We start from the raw sequence: 27,481 nt of genomic DNA on the forward strand, positions 1-27,481 counted from the left end.
AGGCTTGGTTGTTGTTTTTTTCTGTTTGTTTGTTTGTTTGTTTTGGTTTGGTGTTTTTTTGTTTTTGTTTTCATTTTTGTTTTTTCTGGACAGGCTCTTTAGCTGTCCTGTTTGCATGAACACAATGGACAGGGCTTATTTTATTTTATTCATTTTATTTCATTTTATTATCTTTTTTTTGGTCTCTGAGTATGCTCTATGGTTGTGATACTTGGACCTTTTATCACCAGTGTGTCAAGTGTGTTTAATTACTCTCAGTTAGAATAGGAAGACCTAGAATAAAACTGGTGAATCTGTGTACAGAAAATATTGATAAAAGCTAACATTCCCTAGGACATTGCAACGGGGAGTATGACACTTTCCCCTCTCTGGCTATTTCTGTAGTTGTTTTTTAGGAAGGCAGGTGGTGGGGTGGTGTTTGTGACCTGCAGCAGATGTTCTGTATTTTTTTTCAGTCCTGTAGACAGAATGAACATGGATTAAATGTAAATTGATGACAGCTCTGGATTTCAATACTGGAAAGACAAGTACTATCGGCAGGGAGGACTGGGGAAATGCAAGAGGTCTGAGCAACCAGGCTGATCCATTTTTGGAGGAAGGGGAAATGTCTAGGAACTAAACAGAAATTGTGGAAGAAAATTCATGTCCCAAGTATAAGAATGAAGCAGCATTCAGAAGTATTAAGGCAAGTGTGGATTGGTAGACTGTGAACAGTGGACAGAAGAGGACAAGAGGAGTTAAATGTTTCCAGATGACAGTGAGTATCCAGAAAGTGAACTATGAAGGATACCTTTAAAAGCTCCAGGTGGTCAAATGAAAAAAGATGGCTGAGATACCTGTGTTAGTAACAGTTCATCCTAGGTGGAAAGAAAATCAGTAGTTTTCTCAAAACATCTAGGTAACCAAGCATCCTGAAACCAACATACATGTCATTTTATTGGTAGACTTCTGAACTTGGTATGCAATGGGACTAATGCCTAGAGTCACTAAATATGACAAAGTATCTCAATATGTAGGTGATTTCTGGAGACTTGCCAGGGTGCTGAAGGAGAGTAATATCAAACTGATCCTCATAGAGATTCTCCATGTCATGTTGGTGGGAAAAAACATACAGAAAATTCTGAAAGTATTCGGCTGGATAGCTGTTTAACAACAGTAAAATGTTTTGATTTGGAAGAGGAATAAAATGCCACTGTCTTTTGAGTATAGATGGAATGAAGAAAAGTCTCTAGGAGGCCTACACTAGAATAACCAGAAGGACATTTTTTCAATAATGAGATAAAGAAATGAGCTGATAAGTGAGAGTAGTCTAAGCATAAAATTGTGATATTGAAAATATAATGAAGACCTCCAAAGGAAGTGAAGGAATAATAACCAGACAAAATTGCTCACTTACAAGTAAAATTTGATGAGATTTATACCAAACTCATTTAAGTGAAATGCCACCCTACAGTTAATCTGTTTTCAGGGGAAGAGTGGGCAACGTGTGTTTTCTCAGTTGTGGAAAACTTTAGAGAAACTAGAGAGAACTTTAGAGAATGGAGTGTTGAAGGCCTGGTGCCCTGAGAAGGGACACTGAATGATCTCCTTTGAAACAAAAAATATGGCTGCGTCCTACCCAGAGCAACATGGTACTTTGGATGTGGTATCTTCATGGTCAAAAAAATTTGCATCACACATGAATGTTTCAGGAGAGTGAAATTTAGGAAAAGTAGAGAAGTTGTATCACTTCTTTATTTTGTATTGGTATAGCTGCTTTTCCAATGCTGGGGGTTTTTTTAGTATCCATAAGCCTGTTGATAAAATTGTAAGGGATTGATCAAAGTACTGGTTACTTTGCCTTGTGGTGAGACATTCTGGAATCTTGCTCTGTTTATCTTACCCATGAGAAAGCTAGGACTTGACCTGATCAGAGGGTCTGCATTGGGAAAAAAACCTTGAAAAACTGTTAACAAACTGGCAGGCAAAGATATAAAAAGGTCCAGTGGTTGGTCCTTGAAGTTCAAAATTCCACTGCACATTTTCAACAGTGTGAGTGATTAGCCCCTATGATATCTTAACAAAGGTTGCGGTGGTTTCCTTACCACTGACAGTTTAAAAATTAAGATTGAATGGTTTCTTAAATGATATGTTTCAGTAAAGCAAAAGTTCTGTGGCTTCTTTGTACAGGGCATTGGCCTAATTTTTCATAAAAATTCCCTTTGACCTTGAATTTCTAAATTCTCTTTAAGATAATTACTAGAAACAAACTTGTCTTTTTTGTTTTCAGTTGAAGTTTTCTACTGAAAACTTACTTTTGCTTTTACAAAGTTCTAATGAAAAATAGGTATTTTTCTTGGCCAGTTTCTATTCATAGCCAGTCAGATGTTTTTCAGCTGTGAACCTGCAGTGTTACAGTCTTAGTGCCTTGGTATACTATGTACTATTGGTTTATCTATAGGGCTGTATTTTTTTGTTCAATTTCTTGGTGCTCCTGAAGACATAAGTCAAGCACAGGTGTATTTTATTGAGATATGAATGGAATATCTTCAAAGCATTAGTTGAATTCAGGATTATGAAATCTACTGCTTTGCAGTAAGTGCAGCTTGTAATGGTCTTTTAGTTCCTCACCTCCTCTGAGTCCCATCTGCACATCTCATGGTTACAGTGGTGTCTTGGAGACATTTCTGCTAGGTCTGTACTAAAACCCAGTTATCAGCATTCCTGTGGCTGCAATCCCAGTTAGGGTGAGAGTGTCATTAAGCTGGTCATTGTATCAGCAAGCTGTTTCTGACTTCAGAGAGCTCAAAAGACCAAAGACTGCCAAAGAGAGATGCAGCAACCAGATAGCAAGTGACAGTAGGGACATAGTGAGGATGTTAGCCTGGCTCTCTAAAGAAATGCTTATTAGGGAATGACTTTACTGCTTGTTTCTCTGCCAGGATCTCTTTCTCCAACTGGTTTTGGATTCATTTGCCTATTTCAGCCTGGTTTTTACAGAAGCATAAAAATGCCAGGTTCTTGTGGTGAGCTGAAGCACCAGGTTCAAAAGAGTTTTGTGGCACCCAACAAATGGGTATGTAAGAAAGACACAAATTAGAAGCAGTTGTAGTATGGGCTGCAGGACAGTAATATCACAGAAAATCAAATGCTCTAAGTTCTCTTGCTTACAGAACAATTTGTATTCTTGTGGGGAACAGGCTAGACTCATTTTGATTCTCTTGTGATTTTAAATAGTCATAACAACTCACTTAAAACTGCTTCAGCAATGTGGCTTAAATACATTTGATCTAGACAAGAGTTAAAATAATTAGCTGACATTTGATTTTACTTGATATGGATCCAAACCATGAAACTTTGAACACCCTTAGGGTTCAGAAGTGTTTCATTCAGTGTTTGGGTACTAGTCTGTGTTCTCAAGTAACCTTTTGAAACTTGGCAAATTTAGTACCAGATTTAAAATAAAGGCATGGGGAATCAAGTCTGTAAATGCTTTTTCTTTAACTGTAGAGGTGCTCTGGACTATAGTTATAGAAGCAGAAAGAATAGGAAATGCATTACCTATATTAAGGTGTGTGCTTGTGTTTATATGCAGTGTTCACACCTGTGTACATACTTATGTGGCTGTACAAAACATTGCTCCTGCTGCAAGGACCTTACAGTCTTAACAGAGAGCCAGGGCAATCATGTGCTTTGAGAGCCAGAGGATGGTGCTAACTTACAGCATATGTGCATTTTCAGTTTATCATGTGATGACAGCAGCACTCTGACACTGGTTAACATTTGTGGGCCTTGTGGAAGGAGCAAGTCTCCATGAGGGATTTGGCTGGAGGAGACCTGCCTGCCTGGCACACAGAGATGAGGAGGGTGTTCCAGGCAGGGTTGAAATAAGGATGAGTAGCGTGATGTTTTACATTGCATGTGATGCAGTCAGTAATCTGGAATGTGATAGACCATGTTTTATGAGCTTGTTATTTTTTCTTGCAAACAAATACAGAGGGGAGAAAAAAAAGAAGTTATGAAGAAATTAAAAAGGAAGTGTATAGATGTTTCTGTTGAAGGTGGAGGTGTTCGCTTCCTCTTCACAGAGCAATTATATGCGAACTGGGAAAGATGTATGTGGTAACAATGCATCCAATTTGCTGTGTTAAGAAACTGAGATGGGAAGAATTAGAGGCAGGGAGGATTTTGTAGCATTTAATTATGGCCTATGTATCTTGGGCCAAAAGAGGCACAGCTAAGTGGGTATCTTCAGGATGCCATCCTTACGTGACCCCAAAACCAGTGCTATGGTATTTGATTTATTAATATATATGTCCATTGTTCAAGTAATTTGTTGGTAGATCATACCACAATTTTCCCTGGCACTGGGAAAAATTGAAATAAAGGAAAGGTTGCAGAATTCAGAGCTTCCCATGAAGCTCTGAAAAGAAAACAAGCAACAGCAATGTGGAAGAAGATCAATTCAGTGGTACACACTTTACAGTAACTTACTGTATGCTAATAACCTGGAAATTATTCAGTTTAATGCTTAAGCAGCACAGTGGGAAGTTTTCGGATTCTTTCACAAAATTTCCTCTTTGTAATGCAACATGCAAATCATATTATCAGCCCCTTACCATTATAATTCTTAAGTGATTTTTAATTTGTTAATGTGCTAAAGTAAGAAAAAAGCTAGGAGACCAAAGCTAGGGGAAATTCATCAATATGTGACCATCCATTAGGTGATGAATATGAACACTGTCCAAATTCAGTGTGACTTAAATAATTTTTCATTTAAGTAACAAGAAATACAATATAGCTGAGGATTTCAGAGCAGTTTACAAGTTTTGAATCTCACAGCATTCTTATAAGAAGGTAAAAAACCACAGCTATAGAAATAAAAAAAAAAATTAAGGTGGCTCAGAAGATGAAGGAGGAGGGTCCAGATATCATGGTTTGGGAAACCTATACCATTTGCAGAATTTATATATTGCTGAACTCTTTAATATATCTTGAGCTGACCTTAAGTTTTGAAAGATGTGCCATCCATTTCCTGAACAAATAATAGCATAGGATAATGGAAGATAATTTTATCCTGCTAGCTCCTTTTCTATGGAGCTGAAGTCCAGAGGAGTCAGCATAATTAAATTTGCCTGCAGAAACAAAGGGTTGTCAATAAAGATATCTTAACAGAAATAGTCAGAAAAGGTGCTTGGGAAGAGAAACACGTGGCAGTAATAAAGGAAAGTTGGAGAGCAGAGTCAAACTCAGACACATTTCGTGGCCAAGAAGTCAAGAGTTTTCATGAAGATTCATGAGAGAAGATGGCAAAGAAACCTACATGGAGGCCTGATATGTATCTGCTCCAGAGCCTAATTCTTGCTCCACAAGATCAGAGAATTGTTTAAATTGGAAAAGACCTTTAAGATCGTTGAATACAGCCATTAACCCAGCACTGCCAAGTCCACCATGAAACCATGTTCCCAATCACTGCATCTACAGATTTTTTTAATAACTCCAGGGATGGTGGTTCAACCACATCCCTGGGGAACTCTTTCCAAGGCTTGACAACCCTTTCCACAGAAAAAGTTTTCCTAATATCTAATCTAAACCTCTCTGGCACAACTTGAGGCTGTTTTCTCTCATCCTCTTGCTTGTTACTTGGCACACTGAACTCCACCTTGCTAGAACTTTCTTTCAGGTATTTGTAGAGACTGCTGTACTCCCTCATCCTCCTTTTCTCCAGGCTAAACAACCCCAGCTCCCTTGGCGGTTCCTCACAGGACTTGTGCTCCAGACCCTCCACCAGCAACACAGCCCTTCTCTGGATGTGCTCGAGCACCTCAGTGTATTTATTGTAATGAAAGGCCTAAAACCCAACACAGGTATTGAGGTGTGCCCTCACCAGTGCCCAGTCCAGAGGTACAATCACTGTCCTGGTCCTGCTGGCTGCACTATTTATGACACAGGCATGGATGTCTCTGGCCTTCTTGGCCACCTGGGCACATGCTGGCACATGTTCAGCCACTGGGCAGCTTTCCAGCCACTCTTTCCCCAGTTTTTAGCATTGCAAGGAGTTGTTGTGGCCCAAGTGCAGGACCTGGCACTTGACCTTACTGAAACTTACATTCTCAGCCTTCATCCATAGATCCAGTTCTCTCTGCAGAGCCTTCCCACTCTCCAGCAGATCAACACTCCTGCCCAATCTATATCATCTGCAAACTGACAGAGGGTCCCCTCAGTCCCCTCATCCAGATCATTGATAAAGACGTTAAACAGGACCGGGTCCAGTACTCAGCCCTGGAGGGCACCACTGGTGACCAGCTGCCAGCTCTGTTTACCACCACTCTCTAAGCCCTGTTATCCAGCCTGGATTTTTGCTGAATGAAGAGTACTCCTATCCAAGCCATGAGCAGCCAGTTTCTCCAGGATGATGCTGAGGGAAATGGTGTCTAAGGCTTTACTAAAGTCCATGTAGAAACATCCACAGCCTTTCCTTCATCTATAATGTGGATCATCTTGTCATAGAGGAAGATGAGGTCAGTCAGGCAGGACCTCCCTTTCATGCTGGCTGGGCCTGATAACATGCTTGTCCTGTGTGTGCTGCATGAGGCACTTAAGATGATTTTCTCCATAACCTTCCCCAGCACTGAGGTCAGACTGATAGGCCTGTAGTTCCCTTATCCTCTTTCTGATTCATCTTCTAGATGGATGTCATCTTGGCCAACTTCCAGTCAACTGGGACCTCCCTGGCTGACCAGTAAGTGATCCTCCACCAGCTCCTCCAGTATCCTTGTGTGGATTTCATCCACATAAAATTGTATGGGTCTAAGTGGTGTGGCTGACCATTTCCCTGTGGATTATGAAGGCTTCATTCTGCTCTCTGTCCCTGACTTTCAGCTCAGGGAGCTGAGTACCAGAAAAAGACTAGTCTTATTACTGTTACAGACTGAAAAAAAGAAAACATTATGTACCTCAGCCTTTTCCTTATCTTTTGTCACTGTGTTAACCCCCACATTCAATAGGGAATGGAGATTATCCTTAGCTCTCCTGCTGTTGCTAATGTATTTATAGAAATATATTTATAGAAATATTGTTACTGTTATTCATGGAAGTGGCAGATGACGTTCTTATTGAGCTTGAGCCCTTGCAATTTTTTCCCTGCATAACCTCATGATATCCTTGGAGGCCTCCTGAATTGTCTGCCCCCTCTTCCAAAGATTATAAACTCTGCTTTTTTTTCCCAAGTTCCTGCCAAAACTCTCAGTTCAGCTAGTCTTCTTTCCCCCGGGATCTTCTCTTGTCATGTGGCACCAGCCTGCTCCTGTGTCTTTAGGATTTCCTTCTTGAAGACTTTTTAGCCTTCTTGGACACTGTTTCCCCAAGGTAGAGGTTTTGGTGACCCCCTTCCTTACTTCACCAAGAACCAAAAAATTACCATTTGATGATCACTCTGCCCAAGATGAGCACAGTGACCTCCAACTGTCACTTCCCCCACAAGTCCTTCTCCATTCCCCAGCAACAGGTCCAGCAGTTACCTTCCCTAGTGTGCTCCCTCACCAGCCTGGTCAGGAAGTTATGTGACCCCACGTTCCATCTTTCCTGTTTGCTGTGCTGTGTTTCGAACAGACATCTGATAAGCTGAAGCTCCCCATGAAAACAAGGGTGAGTAATTGTTTAACTTCTCTCAGCTACTTAGAGAACATTTTATCTGCCTCATTCTCCTGGTTGGGGAACCATTGCAAACTCCCACCTTGATACCTTCCTTGTTGGCCTTCCCCCAGTCCTTACTCACAAAGACTCAACCCTATCCTCACCATCACTAAGCTCTAAAGAACCTAAACACCCCTACCTCCACTGAGACAGCAGACTGACAGAATTTCCTAGTACCCTGTCCCTCAGGTGTTGGTGTCCTGCTCTCAGACTTCAGTGAGCCTTGTTTTATCCTTTTCTCCCTTCAAATCTCTTTAAAGCTCTTTCAGTGAGCCCTGCTAACTTCTGTGGAAAGGTCTTTTTCTCCCTTTGAGACAGTTTCACCCTGTCTATTGCCAGCAGGCCTAATGTTTTGTATTTATATTTATATGTATATAAAAATATATCTGTGTATATATATATATATATATATCCTTTAGCTATATTCATGCTGTTCACCAGTTGGCCTGGCCCTAAGTCAAAATCATATATATGATTTCAGCTGTTTTGAACTCCAAAAAACACTCTGAGTAGTGAATCAGTTCAGGCATCTTGCATCCTTGCTTTTGCTTTGTTCCTTATAACTCTTTTGTTATAATACAGGCTTCTCTGAAGAGCCTTGAATAAGCTGGAGGTAAAGATTTACTGAGAGTGACAACCAAGGAGACTAAAAGAGAAATCAGAAGTCCACAGGATTGCCCACTGTGTGTTAAGCAACAATTGCTTTGGCGTACACAGTCACATATTATTTGATGTGGTTACAGTAAGGCAATCCCTGCTGACAGTGAGAGGAGGGATGCATCCATGTCGAGTTCATAATATGTTTGTCTAATTGTATTTCTCTGAAGAAGTGGGTTGGGAGTGAAAACAGTTACAAGAGGAAGTGCAGGAAAAGTTTTATCTCAAGTCTTTTAGGCAACAGAAGTTGGGAACTGTTTCAGAAGTGTAAGGCAGTTGGTCTGTTAGGGTGTCTCATTTCAAAAGGGTTAACAGAGTGCTGAAGAATCATGCATATACCATGAAGGGCAAGGGTTCTTTTCCCGTCAAGAGGATCTCTCCTAGTGAGACAGGTACCAGAGGACTCCAGCACTCAGAAAGTGTCCCACTGACTGAGCTGTTTCACACCAGATTGCTTCTCTTCTTGTCCTGCCTGCCACCCACTAGGATTGTTTGTACAAGATGGGAGTTGAATGCTGTCGCACTGAACTTAGTGAGTCCTCTGTGGGGGATGGGAGCAAAGAGGGAATTGGAATGTGGTGTGCAGATGTGTGAAGGTGAGAGTAAAGCTTATCAGCTACTGGTTCCAGAGGGTGGTGGGCTTTTCCTTGTTTTTTTCCCTGACTCTGCTGGTGAAGTCATCAGTTGAACAACCTCAATTATCCAGCCATACAAGGTAAAACTACCAGATCATTATGTTAGGGTGTGAATAATTTTAAATATTTAAAAAATTAACAGTTAAGCATAGGCCCTTTTGGTTTGCTGCTCCCTGGGTGGCCTCTATTAAAAACCTCTTGAGACCCTAAAGACACTTTCTTTTGCTGCTTTTGTTTTTGGTAAACCAGGTTTGAACTGGCAAATTTCTGTGAAGTCCTGTAGCCAATTTGATATTTAAAACAAACTGCAAAGTTATGCTGGTTTCAGGAATGTCTTGAATCATCTTCCCTCTGCTAACCTACTGTGCTGACCCAGCACCTGAGAAGGACTTGACAGCCCATGGGGACAAAGAAGTTTCCTGCAACTCTACAGTGAGGCAGGATAATAAAAGCTCATAAGAACAAAGAGTGATGTGGCTGAAGTTTGTGTTGTAGTTATCCACCAAGTAATTTAAAAGAAAAAAAGAGAATAATCCAACAAAATCAGAGCATAGACTTGAATGCACAGCAGCTGGTGACCTAAAATGGTAACCTGCACTAAATGTCCTCCTTTGGTAATGTCTGTGCATATGGTTTTCAGCCCATTTTGGGTAAAAATTTGTAGAAGAAGGCTCTTAAAAAATGCTTTTTTTTTTTTTTTTTTTTTTTTTTTTTTTTTTTTTTTTAATTTGTCTTGATATCCAATAGAGAAGAGTCTGCAAGAAGACAGCTGTTTTAGAACCCTGAGGGCGAGGGTACAGCTATTGCTCGGGCTGAACCTGTTCTGCAGAGGCTTCTGTACTCTGGATACTGCTCACTTCACAAATCAGAAATTACATTAGTGGTGTTGCTCAATGTCCATGGGCATATAATTCCATGTGCATATATCAGGGTGCTGAAGTTCTTATATTTTGTTGCTGTTGTATGCTTATGTCCCCAGCTTCAAACTAGAATCCAGCACTGCATTTTTATTTATAGTGTGAACTTTATAAAGCTTGGTCTCCACTTGCCTGTGCCTGTATTTAAAATGTGTGTAAAATCATTAAACTGCCCTGCATACAATTAAAAATGCAGAGATTACATTTCTTTTTATTCAGTGCCAGTGCAGATGTCTGAAATTGAGTGGACTTTCAGAACCCTCCTTTCGAAACTTTCTGTAGTCGTGCAAAAGATGAGTAACGCTTGAGAGGATAGAGAACCACCAGCCAAAAAAAAAACTTTTCAAATGACCTTAAAGTGTAATTTATCTTCTTATTTTGCAGCTAACTATGGACCAAATCCAATTTGCAAAGGTTGCTTATCTTGTTCAAAGGATAATGGGTGCATCAGATGCCAGCACAAGTTATTCTTCTTCCTGCGGAGGGAAGGGATGAGGCAGTATGGTGAATGCCTGCATTCCTGCCCGTCGGGGTACTACGGACTGCGAACACCAGACATGAACAGATGCTCAAGTGAGTTATTTTTTGAGCCCTTTTGGACACTTTTCTCAGAAGGCCATAATTCACGCTCAGTCTTTAAGATGATATATTGTGAAACAGAGTTGTATTTTCACAGATGTCTCAAGATCATCTTAAAACTTCTTTGCTAAAGAGGGTCCCAGCTCATTCAGCAGATTAATTACTTGATGAATTGACCTATTTTTTATTGTTGTTATTATTATTATAAGTTTAATTAGAAGGGTAATATATGGAAAATAATATGATTCATGCAGATGCTCCTAGTTTTAAGAAACAAATTCCCACTATATGAAAATAAAAAGGATTCATTCTGAATTTAACATGTAGGTACAAGTCAGTATAAACACTAGTATATGGGTGGGCTTCTTGTCATACTTTTTGTTCCCACACAAATTTCAGGTGACCAGACACCTCACGCCAGACATGCTTTAATATGTAAGTGTTGTTAATTTAATAAAACAGATGTACTATTAAAAACAAGCAACCTACCTTTCACTTTTAGTGAAACATTTTATTTGGAAATTTACAACCTGCTAATGTGCAACAAGATTCCCTGTTTGCATGTTTGTGCCTAGAAGTGCAATTGTTAAAATCCACAAGTGCTCTGGTATCTCACGTTATTTCACCTCTGTCTGGCAGTTGTGCCTATTCATATAGATTTTTCCATATGGTCATATGTGGAGTATTAGAATCCATATGGATTATTAATCATTGCTGTTACCTCTAATTCTTGTTTAGGGGGAGAATGTTTTTGTCATAGTGTAACCAGAATCAGGTCACCTGACATAAGAACCTGAAGTGAGAAGTAGCTTTTCTTTGTTTACTGCGATAATCAAGCGTCTGTTGAATGTGTGGCACCTTTCCCCTAATGCTCTGCCATCTCATTGGGAAGATGTGAGAAAGCGTGTGCTGGTTTTCACATCACACATAATCTCACATGAGGTCACTCAGTGGCAGTCTGGGCTGGATGAGGAGCACTTACGGCTGTGCTTGGACCTGTCCAAAGCTATCCCACCTCTGTCTCCCCATTCCCTGCGTGGGCTCCATGGATATAGTATTCCCAACAGCTGTGTAATATTGCAGAGTGCTGCCTAATCTTTCCCAGGTGGTTAAGTTTTGATAAAAAAATAAATGAGACAATATATGGTTTATGCATTCATTCTGTAAAGTAACGTAGAACCTTGGCCTTAATTTTCATAACACATTTTTGACTTCAGCAACTTCTCTACTTGAAACCTTTCAAAACTGGGCTGTAGCTATTTCCCCTTATAAAAATGTTTTTGAATATATTTGTAGGTTTAGGAAATAGATTAATTTATTTGTATTAGCCTGTGCTGTGCTCGCAAGAAAGGCAAGGTAGTCTGTATTGGCAATATTTACTTTCTTGAAAAGAAAAAATAGAAAAGTCAATTGCAGAAGGTGAAGGGTGAATTCAATGTAATTTTTTTTTTTTTTGTTTTACCACTTATGGAAAGTGGCCTTTTCCCCTGAATTACAGGATGGATTTTGAAAAGCATAAATGCAAGTTGTGTCTAACCCATACTGGCATGTGTTGAGCACTTGATATTTATCTCAGCCTCATGCCTTTGATAGTCTCCTCCTGTGAGAATAATGATGCAGTTGCATTTATGGACTAGTCCTGGTTCTCCTCTGATGATTTTTGTATTGTATATTTTTATGTTAGTGTAACTGCTAACTGTTGTATTTATATATCACCTCTTTTTTTTTTTCTTGATTTGGTGATCTTGGTTTGCACATTTGAAGCATTTCAGACACACCGACATTTTGTTGATTGAAGTTGAGTTGAAATAAACATCCTTAAAAATTGAATAGGTTTCTTCCTACTTGCTCTTCTTAGATATGCTTACAGATTCCATTGCTCAGATAATATTATCTCAGCTAAAAACCGTAAAAAATTTGGTTATGTTAAAATCCTTATGGGAGTTATAGGACTTGAATTACATAAACTGAAATAATTTCTGCCCTAATAATGTCTTTATAGGCACAAAAGGTTTTTTAATTTTTTTTACTGGAACACTTTCCTGTTTTTGTTAGAGAAGCTATAGAACATATTTTTATGGAAAATGTTCCCTTGATTTTAAAAGCCAAAAATGGCCAGTGCCAAATGTAACACATTTTGGCAAAGTGCAGCAGCTCTAAAATTATGGAAATTTTGTATTTCAGGACAAATTTTCTTCTCTACGTATAAGCAATATGTGTGCGTAGAATTTGCTAAGTGGTTCTAGACTGTTTTTCTAGTGGCAGTGAATCATGAAATTTGAGACTGCTTGTCTCTAGAAATCAGGGTAGAGTTTCCTGCTGGATATGATTTCCACCTTGAACACTGCAGTATGAGAATGCAGTCCTTTTGGACATGAACTTGGAAAGTGTTGATTCTCTTCTGTGGAAGAGTGCCCAAGAGACGAGCTACCCTTTGTTGATTTTCCAAGGAAGTTTTAGTAATTAATGACTTTGAACTGAACTGCTCCAACAAGAAATAATCTCATGAGAATAAAACAGAACTGAATTTAAAGACTAAGATGAAACCTGTCAGTTCAGTTGTTGAACTGATTAATGGATTAAGACTATCTTGAACCTTTCATTTTAGTCTGTGGTCATAGTGACCTCTATAATTTTAGGAGAGAAACCACTCAGAGATTAGAAATAATAGCTGCCTTCAGTTTTGGTTGATTATTTATTTGTTTAGGCTCTCCCTCTTTTTGCTAGGTAGGCCCAACACTGTAATTTCCCCTTCCATTCACCTTCAGTAAAAACAAGATGAACTTTTAAACAAATCAAGCCTTTATTAAACAGGTGTAGTTAATTCAATGCATTGAGAAAAGTAATGAATTTTTTAACAGAGTTACAAAATAGCAAGACTTCATTAATATGCTGTTGCTTGACCTATACTTATGTAGCATATTGGAGCATGTGATCCTTTGAGACTGTTGTAATTGCAACTGTAGCAGTCAGGTGGTTCAATTACCAAAAAAATTCTGGAGAGAACTAGCACAGAAGGTGCTGCTGGTCCATGAGAGATTGGTGCAGAGTGCCAGTGGACACTGTGGGATGGTGGTGTGAAGTTAGAGCTGTAGCACCAATGCTGTTCTAATGAGCAGCAGAGGGATGGGAGTAGGAGCTGGAAGGAGTGAGTATCATGGTCATGGGGACAGTCTGGGGATTGGTGAAATTATAGAAGAGTCAGATTGTTGTCACTCCTAGTTTATCTTTACCTACAGTTAAATTATCACTATGATTAGCACTCAGTAACCCTAAACATTATGATGAATATCACTCTGATGAATTAATATTTTGATTTCAGAATTCTTACAGTATTTCTAATACTCTTTGAGTTTTTTCCCCTAAATTGCATCTGATACAGATCAAATAATAGCTCTTTCATGTTTAGAGTAGTTTATATTCATAGGAAAGAATGAAAATAAACTGTCTTGGTTGAAATCTTCACCCAACCTTCATCCAACCTTCACTCCACCCAACCTTCACCTACTAAAACTTCTAAAAGATAGTTATCTCAGGGACTCTGCTGTGAGCCAAAAGGAAATTGGCATTGCAGGTAAAGCAGGAAATATAAACAAGATGGGAGTTTTGAAGTTAGACCAAAACAGAAACAGGATTTATTAATTCATTTAATGTTTAAAAATGGGTTATTCACATAGGTAGTTGCATTAAATAGAGATAGTTTTGTGGAGGGAATCCCCTGTGTAAAGTGAGGCCAGCTTCCACCTGCTGAGCTTGTCTGTATGGTAACTTTGAGCTTATCAAATGGTAACTCCTGTTCAAAGTTTTTCCTGTTTCAAAGTTAGTCCTTCCACACACAGAGAAAAGCTTTTAACATGTTACTCCCAACATGTTTTTTGAAAATCATAATTAAAATGTGGTTTAAAATATGTTGTGTCACTTGGATGTGAGGGAGTGTTGCAAGATGCTGATTTTTCTTTTAATGTTCTGTTCTGCATCTTATCATTTGGACTACATGATTTGTAAAAACTTTGATGTCTTTTCAGGTGTCTCAGATGGGTGGGCAGAAGGCAAATATTTTTTCTTAATATTTAAACACACAGGATATTTGATTCAAGCATCACATTTAATAAAATACTTGTAGTACACCTTGAGTGTAACAAACTAAATTAGCAATTAAGTATTGTGGTACATCTCTGGGGCAGCTCAGCTGGTTGGTTTTGCCTTGCAATTCATTAATCTAGGAAAGTGATATTGCAGGGTCACTGTGAAGACATTGACCAGGATCCTGTTCTTTAGGGACTGGTTCAACCCTTGTGAAAAAGAAATCATTATTCTAAGGAATTTCCTATAAACTGAAGTGTGGACAAGAAGCCCAACTTGTGCTGCTTATATGAACTGAAGTTTTAAAAGATCCTTTGAAAAATGCTGGACACGGGAATTGGTAGCATTCAGGTTACGTGTGGTTGTGTCTAAACAGACCAGTAGAGGTTATCTTTGTAGGGGCAAGGCTTTAAACTGATGCTCACATTCCTTTTAACCAAGCAAAGGTCACCTCAAGTTGAAATATACTTTTTTTTTTCATTCAATCTGCCTAATTTGTTGCCCAATGCCACCAGAAATCTGATCTAAAAAGCCTCATATTTCCCTAACTGCTAACAAAGAATTTTACACACTCACACTTGCACGCACACTTTTTAAGTATTGTGGGATGCCTTGTTTTAGTCTGCTGAAGTTCAAGAATAAATATTAAAATCTGTTTCATAAAGACTGGCTAAATTTGAAGTGTTGATTGGAAGTATTTACTAATTGCTATTTCAGAATAGTGACCTTATGGTTTGTGCTTTTTTTCTTCTTCATTATAAAGGAGTGAAGAATAAATGAATGACAGAATCACCAAAATTATTATTATGTTGTTGCATGACATGAATAAAAAATGCTTCTTGCTGTGGCTTCAGGTAGCTGAAGTGAGGATACAGTTAATGTAATTTATTTAATTTCGTTAGATGAAGGATTAGATTTTTTAAAAACTAACTGTAATATGATCCTTGCTGTTCCAAATATAATGGCTTATCCTTTTTAATGTTTGGTATATTTTTCCCTGGTATTTTTTGTAGGTATGTATGCTATACATATGATCATTGATAACTAGTTCACTTTCAAGTTGACATGTTTTAATATGAAATAGGATATTTCTGAAAAGCCTACACCTGAGTCTCTCATCTATTGCAGGTCATATTCCTCTTAAATTTTCAGAAAAATACAGTATTTCATTAAGGCAATAGGTTTTTTTTGTTTGGTTTGTTTCAGTTTTTTGGGTTTTTTATTTATTGGTTATGGTGTATGTCTCCTTAAGTCACTTAAGAATGGTTATTTTTTATGGATTACATGTCTTAATAATAGAGAGGAGTTAAATCCAGAAAAATTGAGGCTTTTTGCACATGCATATGTGTAGACACAGACATCAGATATACTATGTAAAAGCATCCACTCAGCTATTTATAGGGTCATCTAATAGAAAAAATATGTATCCTGCTTTCAGTGATAAATTATAAACTGAAGAAAATATATATCATATATGCATACTTCCCAAAATAATTTGTCGCATCTCGGTTTCATCGAAATTACTTACACATGAAAATAATTTATATTGGACATATTTCCTCCAAAAAGATTTCATTAACTCAAATATAATTAAACTAGGGGCTTTATTTACAGTTTGATTTAAAAAAATAGGATTAGAGTGACATTGTGGTAAACAGAGTTACCTCTAATTCCATCTATATACCATGGAATGGATGGATTTCAGGATGACAATATTTCTGGCTTTGATGGCATTTCTGACTTTGCCATTTTATTGCTTTATAAGTCCCTTCATTTTTAGTCTTATCCTAACTTTGCTGTCTCATTGTTCCTTGTGATCCTTTTGACTTAGGATGCAGAATAGAAAACTGCGACTCCTGCTTTAGCAGAGACTTTTGTACCAAATGCAAAACTGGCTTTTACTCGCACAGAGGCCGCTGCTTTCGAGGATGTCCTGCTGGATTTGCAGCCTTGGAAGAGCTTATGGAATGTGTGGGTGAGTCTTCTAGCACAGTAGTGCTGCTGAGGTAGCTCTTTTGCCAGATGGTCATATTAAAGTATGGCACTACGTTATGATGGAGCTTAGTATTTCTTATCAGGAAATACTCAGTAATGAATTATTATTGATATCTTTATTGATAATACCACTAAATTTTTCCAAACTTTAAAATCCTGCCTCATTGGGAATGCCTCTCTGTTGTGTACCAGAATGTTCTGTCCTCTTAACTGTAAAATCACCTTGTATGAAGATTTGCAACTCAGAATTCCTAAGATTTCAGGACTTGTGTCAGAACAAACTCTTTCTTTCAAGAGTATTGCTTGCATTTCATGATGGAGAGGGCTTGGAAATGTGAACTTCTGAAGTTTTCAAACCCAGGTGACAACCAAATAGGATCTATATATTAGATATAGAAAAAAGTCAATCTCATTATTTTAGGAGAGTTTTTCAGTATTTGGAGCTGTCATAACATATCAAACATACAGTTCGATTTTTTTTTTGGTTGGGTTGATGCTGGCTAAAAACATTCAGGTTCTGTAAGAGATTTTGATTTTGTTTCTAGCTTTTTTAACCTGCTAATAGTAAAACTATCAAGTATTGCTTTCTAACAGTGTACAGTGTCTTCTAATTAAAAAAAAAAAACAAAAAAACAAGAAAACGAGAAGAATTGCTCACTTGTGTTTTCTTTTGCTTTATCAGAAGGCTGTGAAGTGGGTCAATGGAGTGAGTGGGGAACTTGCAGCAGAAATAACAAAACATGTGGATTTAAGTGGGGCCTGGAAACGAGAACAAGACAAATTGTGAAGAAGCCAGCAAAAGACACAATACCATGTCCAACCATTGCAGAATCCAGACGGTGTAAAATGGCCATGAGGCATTGTCCAGGAGGTGAGTTTAGCCCATGCCAGAAAAAACTTTATGTGCTGAAGGCCAAATTCTGTCTCTGTTCTGCCAGCCAAGGCTGAAAAGCAGCAAGACTACATCAGTCCTAGTCTGTATGGCGAGACTGCAGGGAACTGCTTGGCTTGGGAGTAATCAGTCCTTCAGCAGACTGTGAAACTACATTTTTTTTGGTGTGGTACTGAGGGTTTTTCAAAGAGGTGCCTCATGGAAGAACCATAACAGGTTGCAGTTTGCTCTTCGGCATGGAAACAATGCTGCTGCTGGTGGAAGAACAACTTGTTCTGCACATGGCAGGAAAGATTATGATTCTAAACCTCTCCGCAGGTGGCACACAGTGTTGGTATGATGGGTATTTAAATTAAGAGAAGTTAGTTATACATAGCAGTGTTAGCAGGAGCTATTAGCTGGAACATGTTATTTGTTTTGAATATTGTAGAGCGAGGCCAAACTGTCACAGATGTGATACAAGTAGAACAGCGATAGATACCAAGATTTTCAGCATGAAAGTGCCTATGGCAATTGCCCCAAGGAAATAAAAACAAATTTCTTTATCATGGTGTTGCAAGATTTAAGGACTTAAGTAATGATGCTGATGTGAAAAAGGAAATCGAGTTTCAAATTTGGGCTTGGTTTTTCAGACCCCAAACTGAAGACACGTAACTGGTAGAGAGCTTTAGGTTGAAAAGTTTAACCTCTCAGCTATGTTTCCTTCCCTCCTTCCCTCCTTCCCTCCTTCCCTCCTTCCCTCCTTCCCTCCTTCCCTCCTTCCCTCCTTCCCTCCTTCCCTCCTTCCCTCCTTCCCTCCTTCCCTCCTTCCCTCCTTCCCTCCTTCCCTCCTTCCCTCCTTCCCTCCTTCCCTCCTCCCTTCCTCCCTTCCTCCCTTCCTCCCTTCCTCCCTTCCTCCCTTCCTCCCTTCCTCCCTTCCTCCCTTCCTCCCTTCCTCCCTTCCTCCCTTCCTCCCTTCCTCCCTTCCTCCCTTCCTCCCTTCCTCCCTCCCTCCCTCCCTCCCTCCCTCCCTCCCTCCCTCCCTCCCTCCCCCCCCCTCCCCCCCTCCCCCCCCTCCCCTCCCCTCCCCTTCCCTCCCCTTCCCTTCCCTTCCCCTGCAGGCAGTGTAGCTTGTAGTGGAAAATTTGAGAAAATTGCAGAATTTTTTCTATTCAACATCATGTGGTACAGATTTAGTCATTTATGTACTCAGTGTGTATAAAAGGAGGTATTTTATGGATGCAGTGTCCAGCTTCTATAAAAACTCCTAGCAAGTAGAAATGTGGGTTTAGTCTTGACAATTTCGTTAGGATGCAAATTATTCAAATTTTTGTAAATAGTTTGTGATCAGTACGCTCAAGTTAACCATAATATTCAAGAATGCTGTAGCATGCTCATGTAACTATGTTAACTTGGAGCTATCAAATGTTCCTACCTTTTTAAGTCATATTCTCTTAGGTTGTTTCAAATTTTCTTGTCTAGCCATTCAGGCTGTTGCCTAAAGATTTACATCTCAAATTTATCCTTTCAAAGGCACAGTGGCTTTCCTTAGAGTGAGGATACTTATTGCCTAGTGTCCATAATTGTCTCTTATTGTATTAAGATCTCTGATCAAATCTTTGCCCTTCTTTTCACCATGTATCAGGGGAGTTGCTGCTGCAAATACAAATTTAGTGTAGTAATTGTAGTACTCTTTCATGGGCTCCAGTAAATCCTAAAGATTGCAGTCCTCTCCTCCCTTGGTGTGGAATTCCCTGCATCTGTTCTCAGAGATAAAAATAAATGTATACAAAACTACAGGTTTGAACTCTCCACCCTGAACACAGTGTTTAATACTGCTCTGTGCCATCATAGAAAACACATCCCAGGGTATAAACTCCTTTCTCTCTCCTAAGAATCTCCTGGGAGAGTGTTAGTGGCATTTTAAGTGCCTAGGGTAAGTCTTCCCTGGACTTGGTTATCTTTGCAGGTGAGGAAGCCACAGAGGCTGCCCTGTACACAACTCCTGCTTTGTGTTATGTTTTAATTTATACTATATCCAGGGCTGGTCTAAGACCCTGTTCCTTTATCACATTTTAGTTAGCAGGTTGCCCCATTAGACACTCAAAATGTTTTATTGCCTATTTGATCACTGTGACATAGTGGGAGGCACAGACACAGGTTACAGATTCTGACTGCCAAGGAAGAGATTCTGTGTCTTTAAAAATATGATGTTTTCCTAATGTTAGGAATTTTGTAACTGAACTTTTAAACTGAGGAAATAAGAGAAAAAAATTGTAAGGTTAGCACTTCTGGGAGACTGAAGAACCATAATCCCCTGTAAATGTCAGTTGAGAGGCTGTTAATAAACCCTTTCATCCTAATGTTCTCAGTACATAAAGTCACACAAATGTGGAGAATAAGTATTGGATTATACAGCTAAAATGGTTGAAGATTGTGATGGATTAAGCTGAGCGCAGGAAGTAAGGATATTTTTGGTAGAATAGGGTCAAATAAAGTGCTTTTGTCATGTGCTTTCTACTTCTGCATATTTTAAAGTTACTACTTATGGTCCACACTACAGAGAAATTCCAAACCAGATTTTTATGCATTTACAGTAGAAGGAGAGTTAAATTCTGTTTTCCTGGTAATTATTTCAGTTTCATATTTTTGAGGTGCTACCCAGTTGGCCATATGGCTGTGGTATGATTCCAGTTTTTGATGAATTATTTATCACTTTCCCAGTATCTGCAGGGTTGTAGAGATACAAGCTGGAATACAAGTGAAAGATGATTTAATTTCTTTCCCACTGAATCCAGCAACATAGGAATAACACTGATTTAATATTTTTTACTTAGAGATATTTTCTTAGTAGTTATTGATTTAACTGTTATTACCGTATGAAGTATCACATTTGTGTATCTCCTAATGTTATGTAAGTTGCCCTGTGGCTTGACTGTAATGTGAGCTGTACTTTGAGAGGTTAGACTTATACAAGGGAGATTTGGATTGTTCAGGCCACCTTCTATCCGTGCTGGTCTCTTCCTGATAAGGAGTTTTCTCCTCTTTAGTTCAAAAAGAGAGAAAATCAAAGTTTTTAAAAAGTCAATGGGGAAATCAGCAGTCAGAAATGTACAATAGACTGATAAATCTTGCTTTCTTCATGTTTTCCCGTGTATTTACTATAAACATTTTATTTGTGCCTCTTATTTGTATGTTCCTCATGTTTACCTCATTAATTGCTCCCCTTTTGTTTGCACACCCCAGGAATCTGCACGTTGATTAAATTTTTTGTATTAAGTGTTACATAAGCAAGCAAAACAGCTCTCTGCTGTTTTAGTGTTCATCAGACTGCACTTCTTCAAGCTGTCTGAAACTTGAATATTACTCTGTGCCAAACTATACTTCTGCAAGTGCACATTGCTGGCCCATGGCCAGCCTCTCATCCTCAGTCTCACTTCACAGGGTAAACAGCTCCTGGCTGTGTTGGTGATGTGTCAAACTCTATCAATATTTTTCTTTTCTTGAACTGTGGTACCCAAAGCTGCATATGGTGTTCTAGATGTGGTCTGATGAACATCAAATAAAGGAAGATGATCACTTCCCTTAATCTGCTGTCATGCTGTATTAGCAGGTAAGCAAATTGAAGGAAGTGATCACTGCTGCTACAGCACAAAGTTGGCTCACATTTAGCTCAAGTTTTGTCAGGACCTTCCCAGGAGAACTTTTCCCCAGACAGTCCATATCTAGCCCATATTTTTTCAGGGAGTACTTCCTTCCCAGATGCAGGACTTTGCACTGTGTTGAATTTCATGAGAATCCTTTCAGCTACAATGAATCTTTTCCTCATAAGTGTGAAATAAAAACCAGTCAAAATCAATATAACACCAGAACTCAGTAAATGATGTTTGTGATCAGGCAGTTGATCACATTCTTGGTTGAAGATTGTGATGGATTAATTTTGCAGTTGCATTGGACCAAATCTGCCCTTCTTTGCACTCACCAGACAGGGAGAAGCTGCATTAAGTGTACCTCCACTGAGTACTGGCTGTGCTAGAATTCTGGTGTCACCAAGCAGGTTTTCCTCCTTGGTGTGTTTTTTGCATGCCACTCTGGCTAAGAAGACGTGTCCTTAGCTTGTCTGAAAATATGACCCATCATTTTTGTTTGCAAATCATGACTCAAAGCTTTTGAAGGAGAGAAGGAAAACCCACTTCGGCATTAGTTTACAATGAGTAAACTCCTTGTAAACACTTAATTGCACAGTGCAGGGTGGGAAAGCCGTAGTAATGAGGAAATACTTTTGTGAGTATTTTAGTTGATGGCCATTCTGCACATTTTGTGAAGGACCTAATAAGTGGGAGCAAGAGAGGACAAAATAGTAGTCTGATGTATTTTGGAGGCTTTCCAGGAAACAAGAACTTTTTTACAGTGTGCCTTAACCCTCAGAGCCTGGCACGCTTGTTAGTACATTTATTCAGGAAACAGGCCTTTGTCAGCTGCAGATTCTGCTTGTCTGGATTGTCAACATCTACTTTGTACAGAGAATGTTGTGCTGCAAGTATTAAAATGTGGGTCTTTTTCTGCCCTTTAGTTGATCACATTCAGAAGGGACTGCAGCCAGTGCAAACTAATTGTAAAGGAAGTCTAGACCCCAAAGAAAATGAAACACATAATACTTCTCATTTCAGTGGGAGTGCCTGCAACTATATTTTAATTAAGGCACACAGGAAGGAGCTGTAGTTATATCATCAATAGTCAATTAAGTTTTACCACCTTCTAAGTAGAGCAGAAATGTTTACATCTCTGGTAACAAAAAAAAAAAAAGTGAAAATCAAATCATAAGTAGTTTCAGGTTGGAAAAGGAACACAGAAGGTCATCTAGTCCAAACTCCTGCTTAAATCAGGTCCGTTGTGAGAAAACCAGGGTTAGGCATTACTCTCACAATCCTCAGACATTCAATAGTATCCCTTTTTTGGTCTTAGTTCTATTTGTCTTCATATGCTTATTTCAGAGATGATGATTTACAATTTGTTGTTTTTATTTGTTTCAAAGTGGAAAATATAGAAATGCACAGCAAATTTGTAGTTATATTTTCATGACATTTGCATTCATTGGCAGTTAGATGAAATGCATGCATGTGCCTGTATTGGGAGCACCTGGTGCTTCTTAGATTTTCAGGTGAAAGTTAGGCAGTGTAATAGCATACTATAGCATACTGATGGCATTCTCTCAGGTGATAGCATACTATAAAGTAACGCAAGTGAAGCAAGAAACTGATTTTTCTTTTCTGCATTGAAGTATCATGTTTCCTGTAATCTTTCTTCTTAGAAACAAAAAATTACATGGATGTTTCTTGTGCATTTTGGGGGGGGCTAAGAGAGCAAATAACTTTACTATGCAAGCATTTGATTAATATTCATTAAAATGAGTTCAAGTATAAACTTACTGTGACTTTTAAACAATTGCTGTTATTTTTCTTTTGTATTGTTGGGAGCAACCCATTCCTTAGGTTTTTTCCAAAGAGAAAAGGCAGTCCAATTGGACTTATATTTGAAAAGTAGTTAGAAATAGTTTTTATAAGCCACATGAACTTGAACATCAGTTTGAGTAGCAGTCATGTTCAATTCTGAAACCAAAGACTATCCATCAAGGACAAACAGGCAGGTTTTGCAGGAATGGCTCCTCTTTGCTGATTCTAGATTACATCACGTTCCTTCAAGGCTGAGGTGGCTCATAAAGCTGTGTGAACAAGATATAGCTGTCGACTGATCCTCCTCCTTTTTCTATGTGTCTGGAATAAGGTCAGTTAAAGTAAGCAGGTAGAAAATTAAGTGCTCTGAAAAAATATCAATACTTATTGAAAATAACCCTTCTGAGATTTGGATCATTTAGGTAACTGTTCAGTGTCTGGGTTTATATTTTCCTTGAAAATGGGATGGTGGTTCTTGCTTGGGAGTTGAGGCAGCTTGTTACTATGCCACTGTGCTCCTACAAAAATTTTTTGCTGTTTTTGTCTGGATAAATATTACTGTGGGTTACAATTGCAATTATTAAAATGTGTGGGTTTGTGTGAATGTGGTGCAATATTGCATTACTTATACTGAAACCTGTAACTTAACTTAGATAGACCTAACTAACCTAAACTTCCTTGGAGTGCTGTTATAGTGAAGTGTGGTTTTGGTTTGCTTTTTTAACTGATGGATTATGTTTTAAAGCTTTTAAGGGACTTCAGTCTCCTTGAATGAAACAGAATTTAAGAATGCATAGACGAGAAATTAAATCTGTCTAAAGTGGCCTCTAGAGGGTACCTTTCATGACATTAGCAAAACACTTGCAGAAAAGTATTGTTGTAATTTGATTTCTGTTTTAGTTTTCCTCTTCAGTTCCACTGCCCAAAGCATATCTTGTAATGGACTGTATATGCTGAGCATAAGGTTTTAACTTTACGTACTTTATCAGGATGATTCAGCCTGTGGAAATTTATGTATTGTTTTATCATATTGGCAGGATACATTCTCCACTTATTTTTAAAGGGTTTCGAGGGAATTACTGGCAGTGCAGAAAAGCCAACTCAAGTGCATTTTTCTCTTTCTTCTGAATATAAATTTTCCTTCAATCCAACTTTTTAATTAAAGTAATAGGAATTATTTCCTTGGGAAGACATTAACATCGTTTTCCCAATCATTAAAAGGTAAGATGCACAATTTATTTATTTATTGCTATTATTATATCTTAAACCAGTTAAGTACTTTTAACATGTGTGTTTCTTTAAGTAAACCATATTTCAGAAGTAGCATGAGTATTGAGTGATGCAGTATCTCCTATGGGAGTTATCTGTTTTTAATGAATTACTGAGTGCACTAGAGTGTAAATCCTCGTAAATGACCAGAGTATGAGTTAGAATGGTCCCATGGCAATTATACAATTCAAGGTTGTTTAAAAATACTGAAGGAGAGCCAGCTGCTAATCCACATGGAAATACAAATACTGAAAAGAGCTGTGGCTGATCCAAGTGCACAGATTGATTTTGTCCATAAAAAGTACTTGATGGACTTTATTGTGCATATCCTTGTGAAGTAACTCCTGTTGGTTTTTGTCTCTTGCTCATTCTGAAACCTCAGTCCACTTGTAGGAGAAAAAGCCGTATACATACTCATTTCTAATTCTTGACCAAAGAGCTATTTTTGTACATTATGGTGTCAGCCATTCCAGTCACAGCAGAGAAACCAACAAATGTTCACCTGCCTGAAATTATATGTTCCACCCTTAGGATCAATCAGTTAGGCACAGTTCTGTGCATATCCTCTGCCTAACCACAAGCCTGGGTATGGCTTGGAGAGGTCTGGAGTAGGGTAGGTCTGGAGTGCCATCTGCCTCAGATGTGGCATGACTAGAGAGCAATCAGCCTTTCTCAGTTTTTAAAGGTTCAATAAGGCTTTCTTTGCACAGAAGTTTCTCCTTAAGTAATAAACCTATTAGGCTATACAGATAGTATTTGTATTCACAACATTGGTACAGGGGCCATATCCCAACTGTTCCATAGTATCCTCAGGCACAGAGGTAAAGCTTACAGGTCTGTATTTCCCAGGGTTCTGCCTCTTGCACTTTTTAAAAGTGGGTATAGTGTTTCCCTTTTTTCAGCCACCTGGTATTTCTACCTGATGGCCATGATTTTTCAAACATCATGGAGAGGGACTTGGCGACTCCATCAGCCAATTCCCTCAGGAAACTGGGATGCATCTCATCAGGCTCCATAGGCTTATGTACATTCAGGTTCTTTGGGCAGTCATGAACCTGATCTTCTCTTACAGTAGGATGGATTTTGCTCCCCATCTTCCAGTCTATTCACTCAAGTCGTGTGGGAAGAGAGGTTGTTGGTGAAGATGGAGGCAAAAAAGTTGTTGAGTACTTCAGTGTTCTCCTCATCTGTTGTTACCAGTTTTGTCTGTTTTGCTCATCAGAGAGGTACACTTTCTTTGACCTTCCTTTTCTGACTGACACACCTGTAGAAGCCCTTCCCATTCTTTGTGTCCCTTGCCAAGTTTAAGTCCAGCTGTACCTTGGCCATCCTGACTCCATCTCCACAGAACCAGGCAGAATATAGGCAGAGTGTCTGTATACTTCCCAGAATACCTGGCCCTGCTTCCGTTGCCTGTGCATTTCCTTCTTGCCCTTTAGTTTGACCAGTAGGTCTCAACTCAGCCATGCTGCTCTCTTGCCTTTCTTTCCTGATTTCTTACACCTGGGAATCGTGAGCTCTTGTCCTCCATGGAAAGCATCCTTAAAGTTCTACCAGTTCTGTTCTACCGCCTTGTCCCTGAAGGCAGTTTCCTGGGGGAAACCAGGGTTTTCTATTGACTAATTGAAATAGGACCAGAAGGTCCTATTGACCAATTCCTTGACCAGCTGGAATTTTGCTTTCCTAAAATGCAAGGTCCCAACTTTTCTCTTTGCCTGACCCATATCCCTCAGGACTACAAACTCCACCAGTGTGTTATCACAGCAGCCCAGGTTTCCTCCAGTCTTGATGTCACTTGATGTCAATGATCACTTGTGTTAGTGACCATTGGGTGCAGTGCTCCTTGTCCATACCAACGCAAATTATTTAAGTATAGATCACCCTCCCACTTGCAGTAGGCCAGCAGAGTACACAAGCTAATTGCAGCTGCTTGACTCTTAAGATAGAAACTCATTACACTGCTGTAATTGTGATTGTGATGTCTTGTCTCTAGCCTTCATAATAGCTTTCTTATTCTGGAGAATCATTTTGAATGCTCTGTGGCCTGCTTGCTTGACAGCTTGTGGCAACCTAAGGTAGCCTAAGACAGGAGCCTCACAGCTTTGGGCTAAATTCAGCAGAAGTTGTTAACTTCTTATCCTACAGCCAGAGAGCACAAATGTGGAGGGCAAATAATCCAGGAAAGAGAAGGAGAGAGGAAGGAAACTGAGAAATAGAGTGAATGCTTCTTCCTCCTCTTTGGTTCTTTAGGCAGAAAAAAATCATGAAGGTTCCTAATTAATGGCTTTGTAAGCCAGTGGGAGAATGTAAAACCTATTCACACCTGCTGATTCACTGAATGATTTCCAATGCCTTTTAACACCAGACAAAGAGTGTGCAATTCTACAGTGATGTATATAGTTCCGTGACTCCTAAGCCAATGCTGCATAAAGTAGCTCAAGAAATGGAGAGTTTAAAAGTGTCAGCATAATGCTGTGCAGGAGTTAATGGTCCCTGCTGAGACACACGATTTATTAGATCTGGCATGGTGCTGTGCAGATATAATGTTTTCAGGTCATGAGGTACTCCGTTTGGGATGAAGAACTGTGGTTTGCTCTATGGGTGCATAGAACAAGAATGCTTACTTGGGGGACTCATTTTCTTGTGGCATTTATTCCTATCTAATTGTTACAGAGGCTCACAATAACTTTGGAAGGGCACACTGCTCGATGCATAAATGCAGCAGCTTCCAGTACTCTGCTGCAGGCCAGATTTAATTCAATTAACTTCCAGCAGACAGCTAGAGGAATGAAGGAGGAGTGCCGAGAGGGAATATGTGAAGGAACAATCTCCCCAGCTGCTCTCACTTGGGTGACCACCAGTGCTAGAACTAGGCTGGAGTCAGCTGCACTGATTTTTAAGGCTGTGCAGTGAAAGTCCTTCACAGAAAGCTTCTAGGTACATCTACATCTTTACCTCTCATGCACAGCAGAAGAAGGGCAATAGAAGAAGGGGAATGGAAAAACAGATCAGCTAGGCTTTTTTTTTTTTTTTCATTTGTTGCTTGGTTTTTCCTTTTTGTTTTTGTCATTATTGTCGTTGTCTTTTTAGAGTTTTCTGAGATAATTTGAGATAATTTTATTTCAGATTGGAAAATTTGGGCACCAATGATTCCTGTAGTACATTTTGCTTTACGTCTCAGAGGTGAATGCAAAGAACTTCCTCTTGAACACTTTGAATTCCTGATTCATTTTGGAGAAGTACAAAAATTCTGCAGAAGTGTTTGGTAAAGGAGTGGGAGCTTGAGCAAAGGAAGAATGAGAGAGAGCAAGAATTTCTCACGATGAAAAGGGGGCATCCCCACTCTCC

At 39.1% G+C, this 27,481-nt stretch overlaps 1 protein-coding gene across 2 annotated transcripts in view; it reads left to right on the forward strand.

The window, feature by feature from the left end:
• Positions 1-27,481, forward strand: part of RSPO2 (R-spondin 2) — a 102,779-nt gene that overhangs the window by 46,273 nt on the left and 29,025 nt on the right. The window contains exons 2-4 of one of the 2 annotated variants that reach the window (XM_066177359.1): positions 10,268-10,456; positions 16,377-16,520; positions 17,223-17,411. In XM_066177359.1, coding sequence (XP_066033456.1) covers positions 10,268-10,456; positions 16,377-16,520; positions 17,223-17,411 — 522 coding nt within the window. The remainder of the gene's footprint in view (positions 1-10,267; positions 10,457-16,376; positions 16,521-17,222; positions 17,412-27,481) is intronic. The other variant, XM_066177365.1, reaches the window with a different exon arrangement.

Source organism: Chamaea fasciata, unplaced genomic scaffold, assembly GCF_029207755.1.
Source record: "Chamaea fasciata isolate MVZ Bird 193981 ecotype frontalis unplaced genomic scaffold, bChaFas1.0.hap1 SCAF_1, whole genome shotgun sequence".
Taxonomy (NCBI): domain Eukaryota; kingdom Metazoa; phylum Chordata; class Aves; order Passeriformes; family Sylviidae; genus Chamaea; species Chamaea fasciata.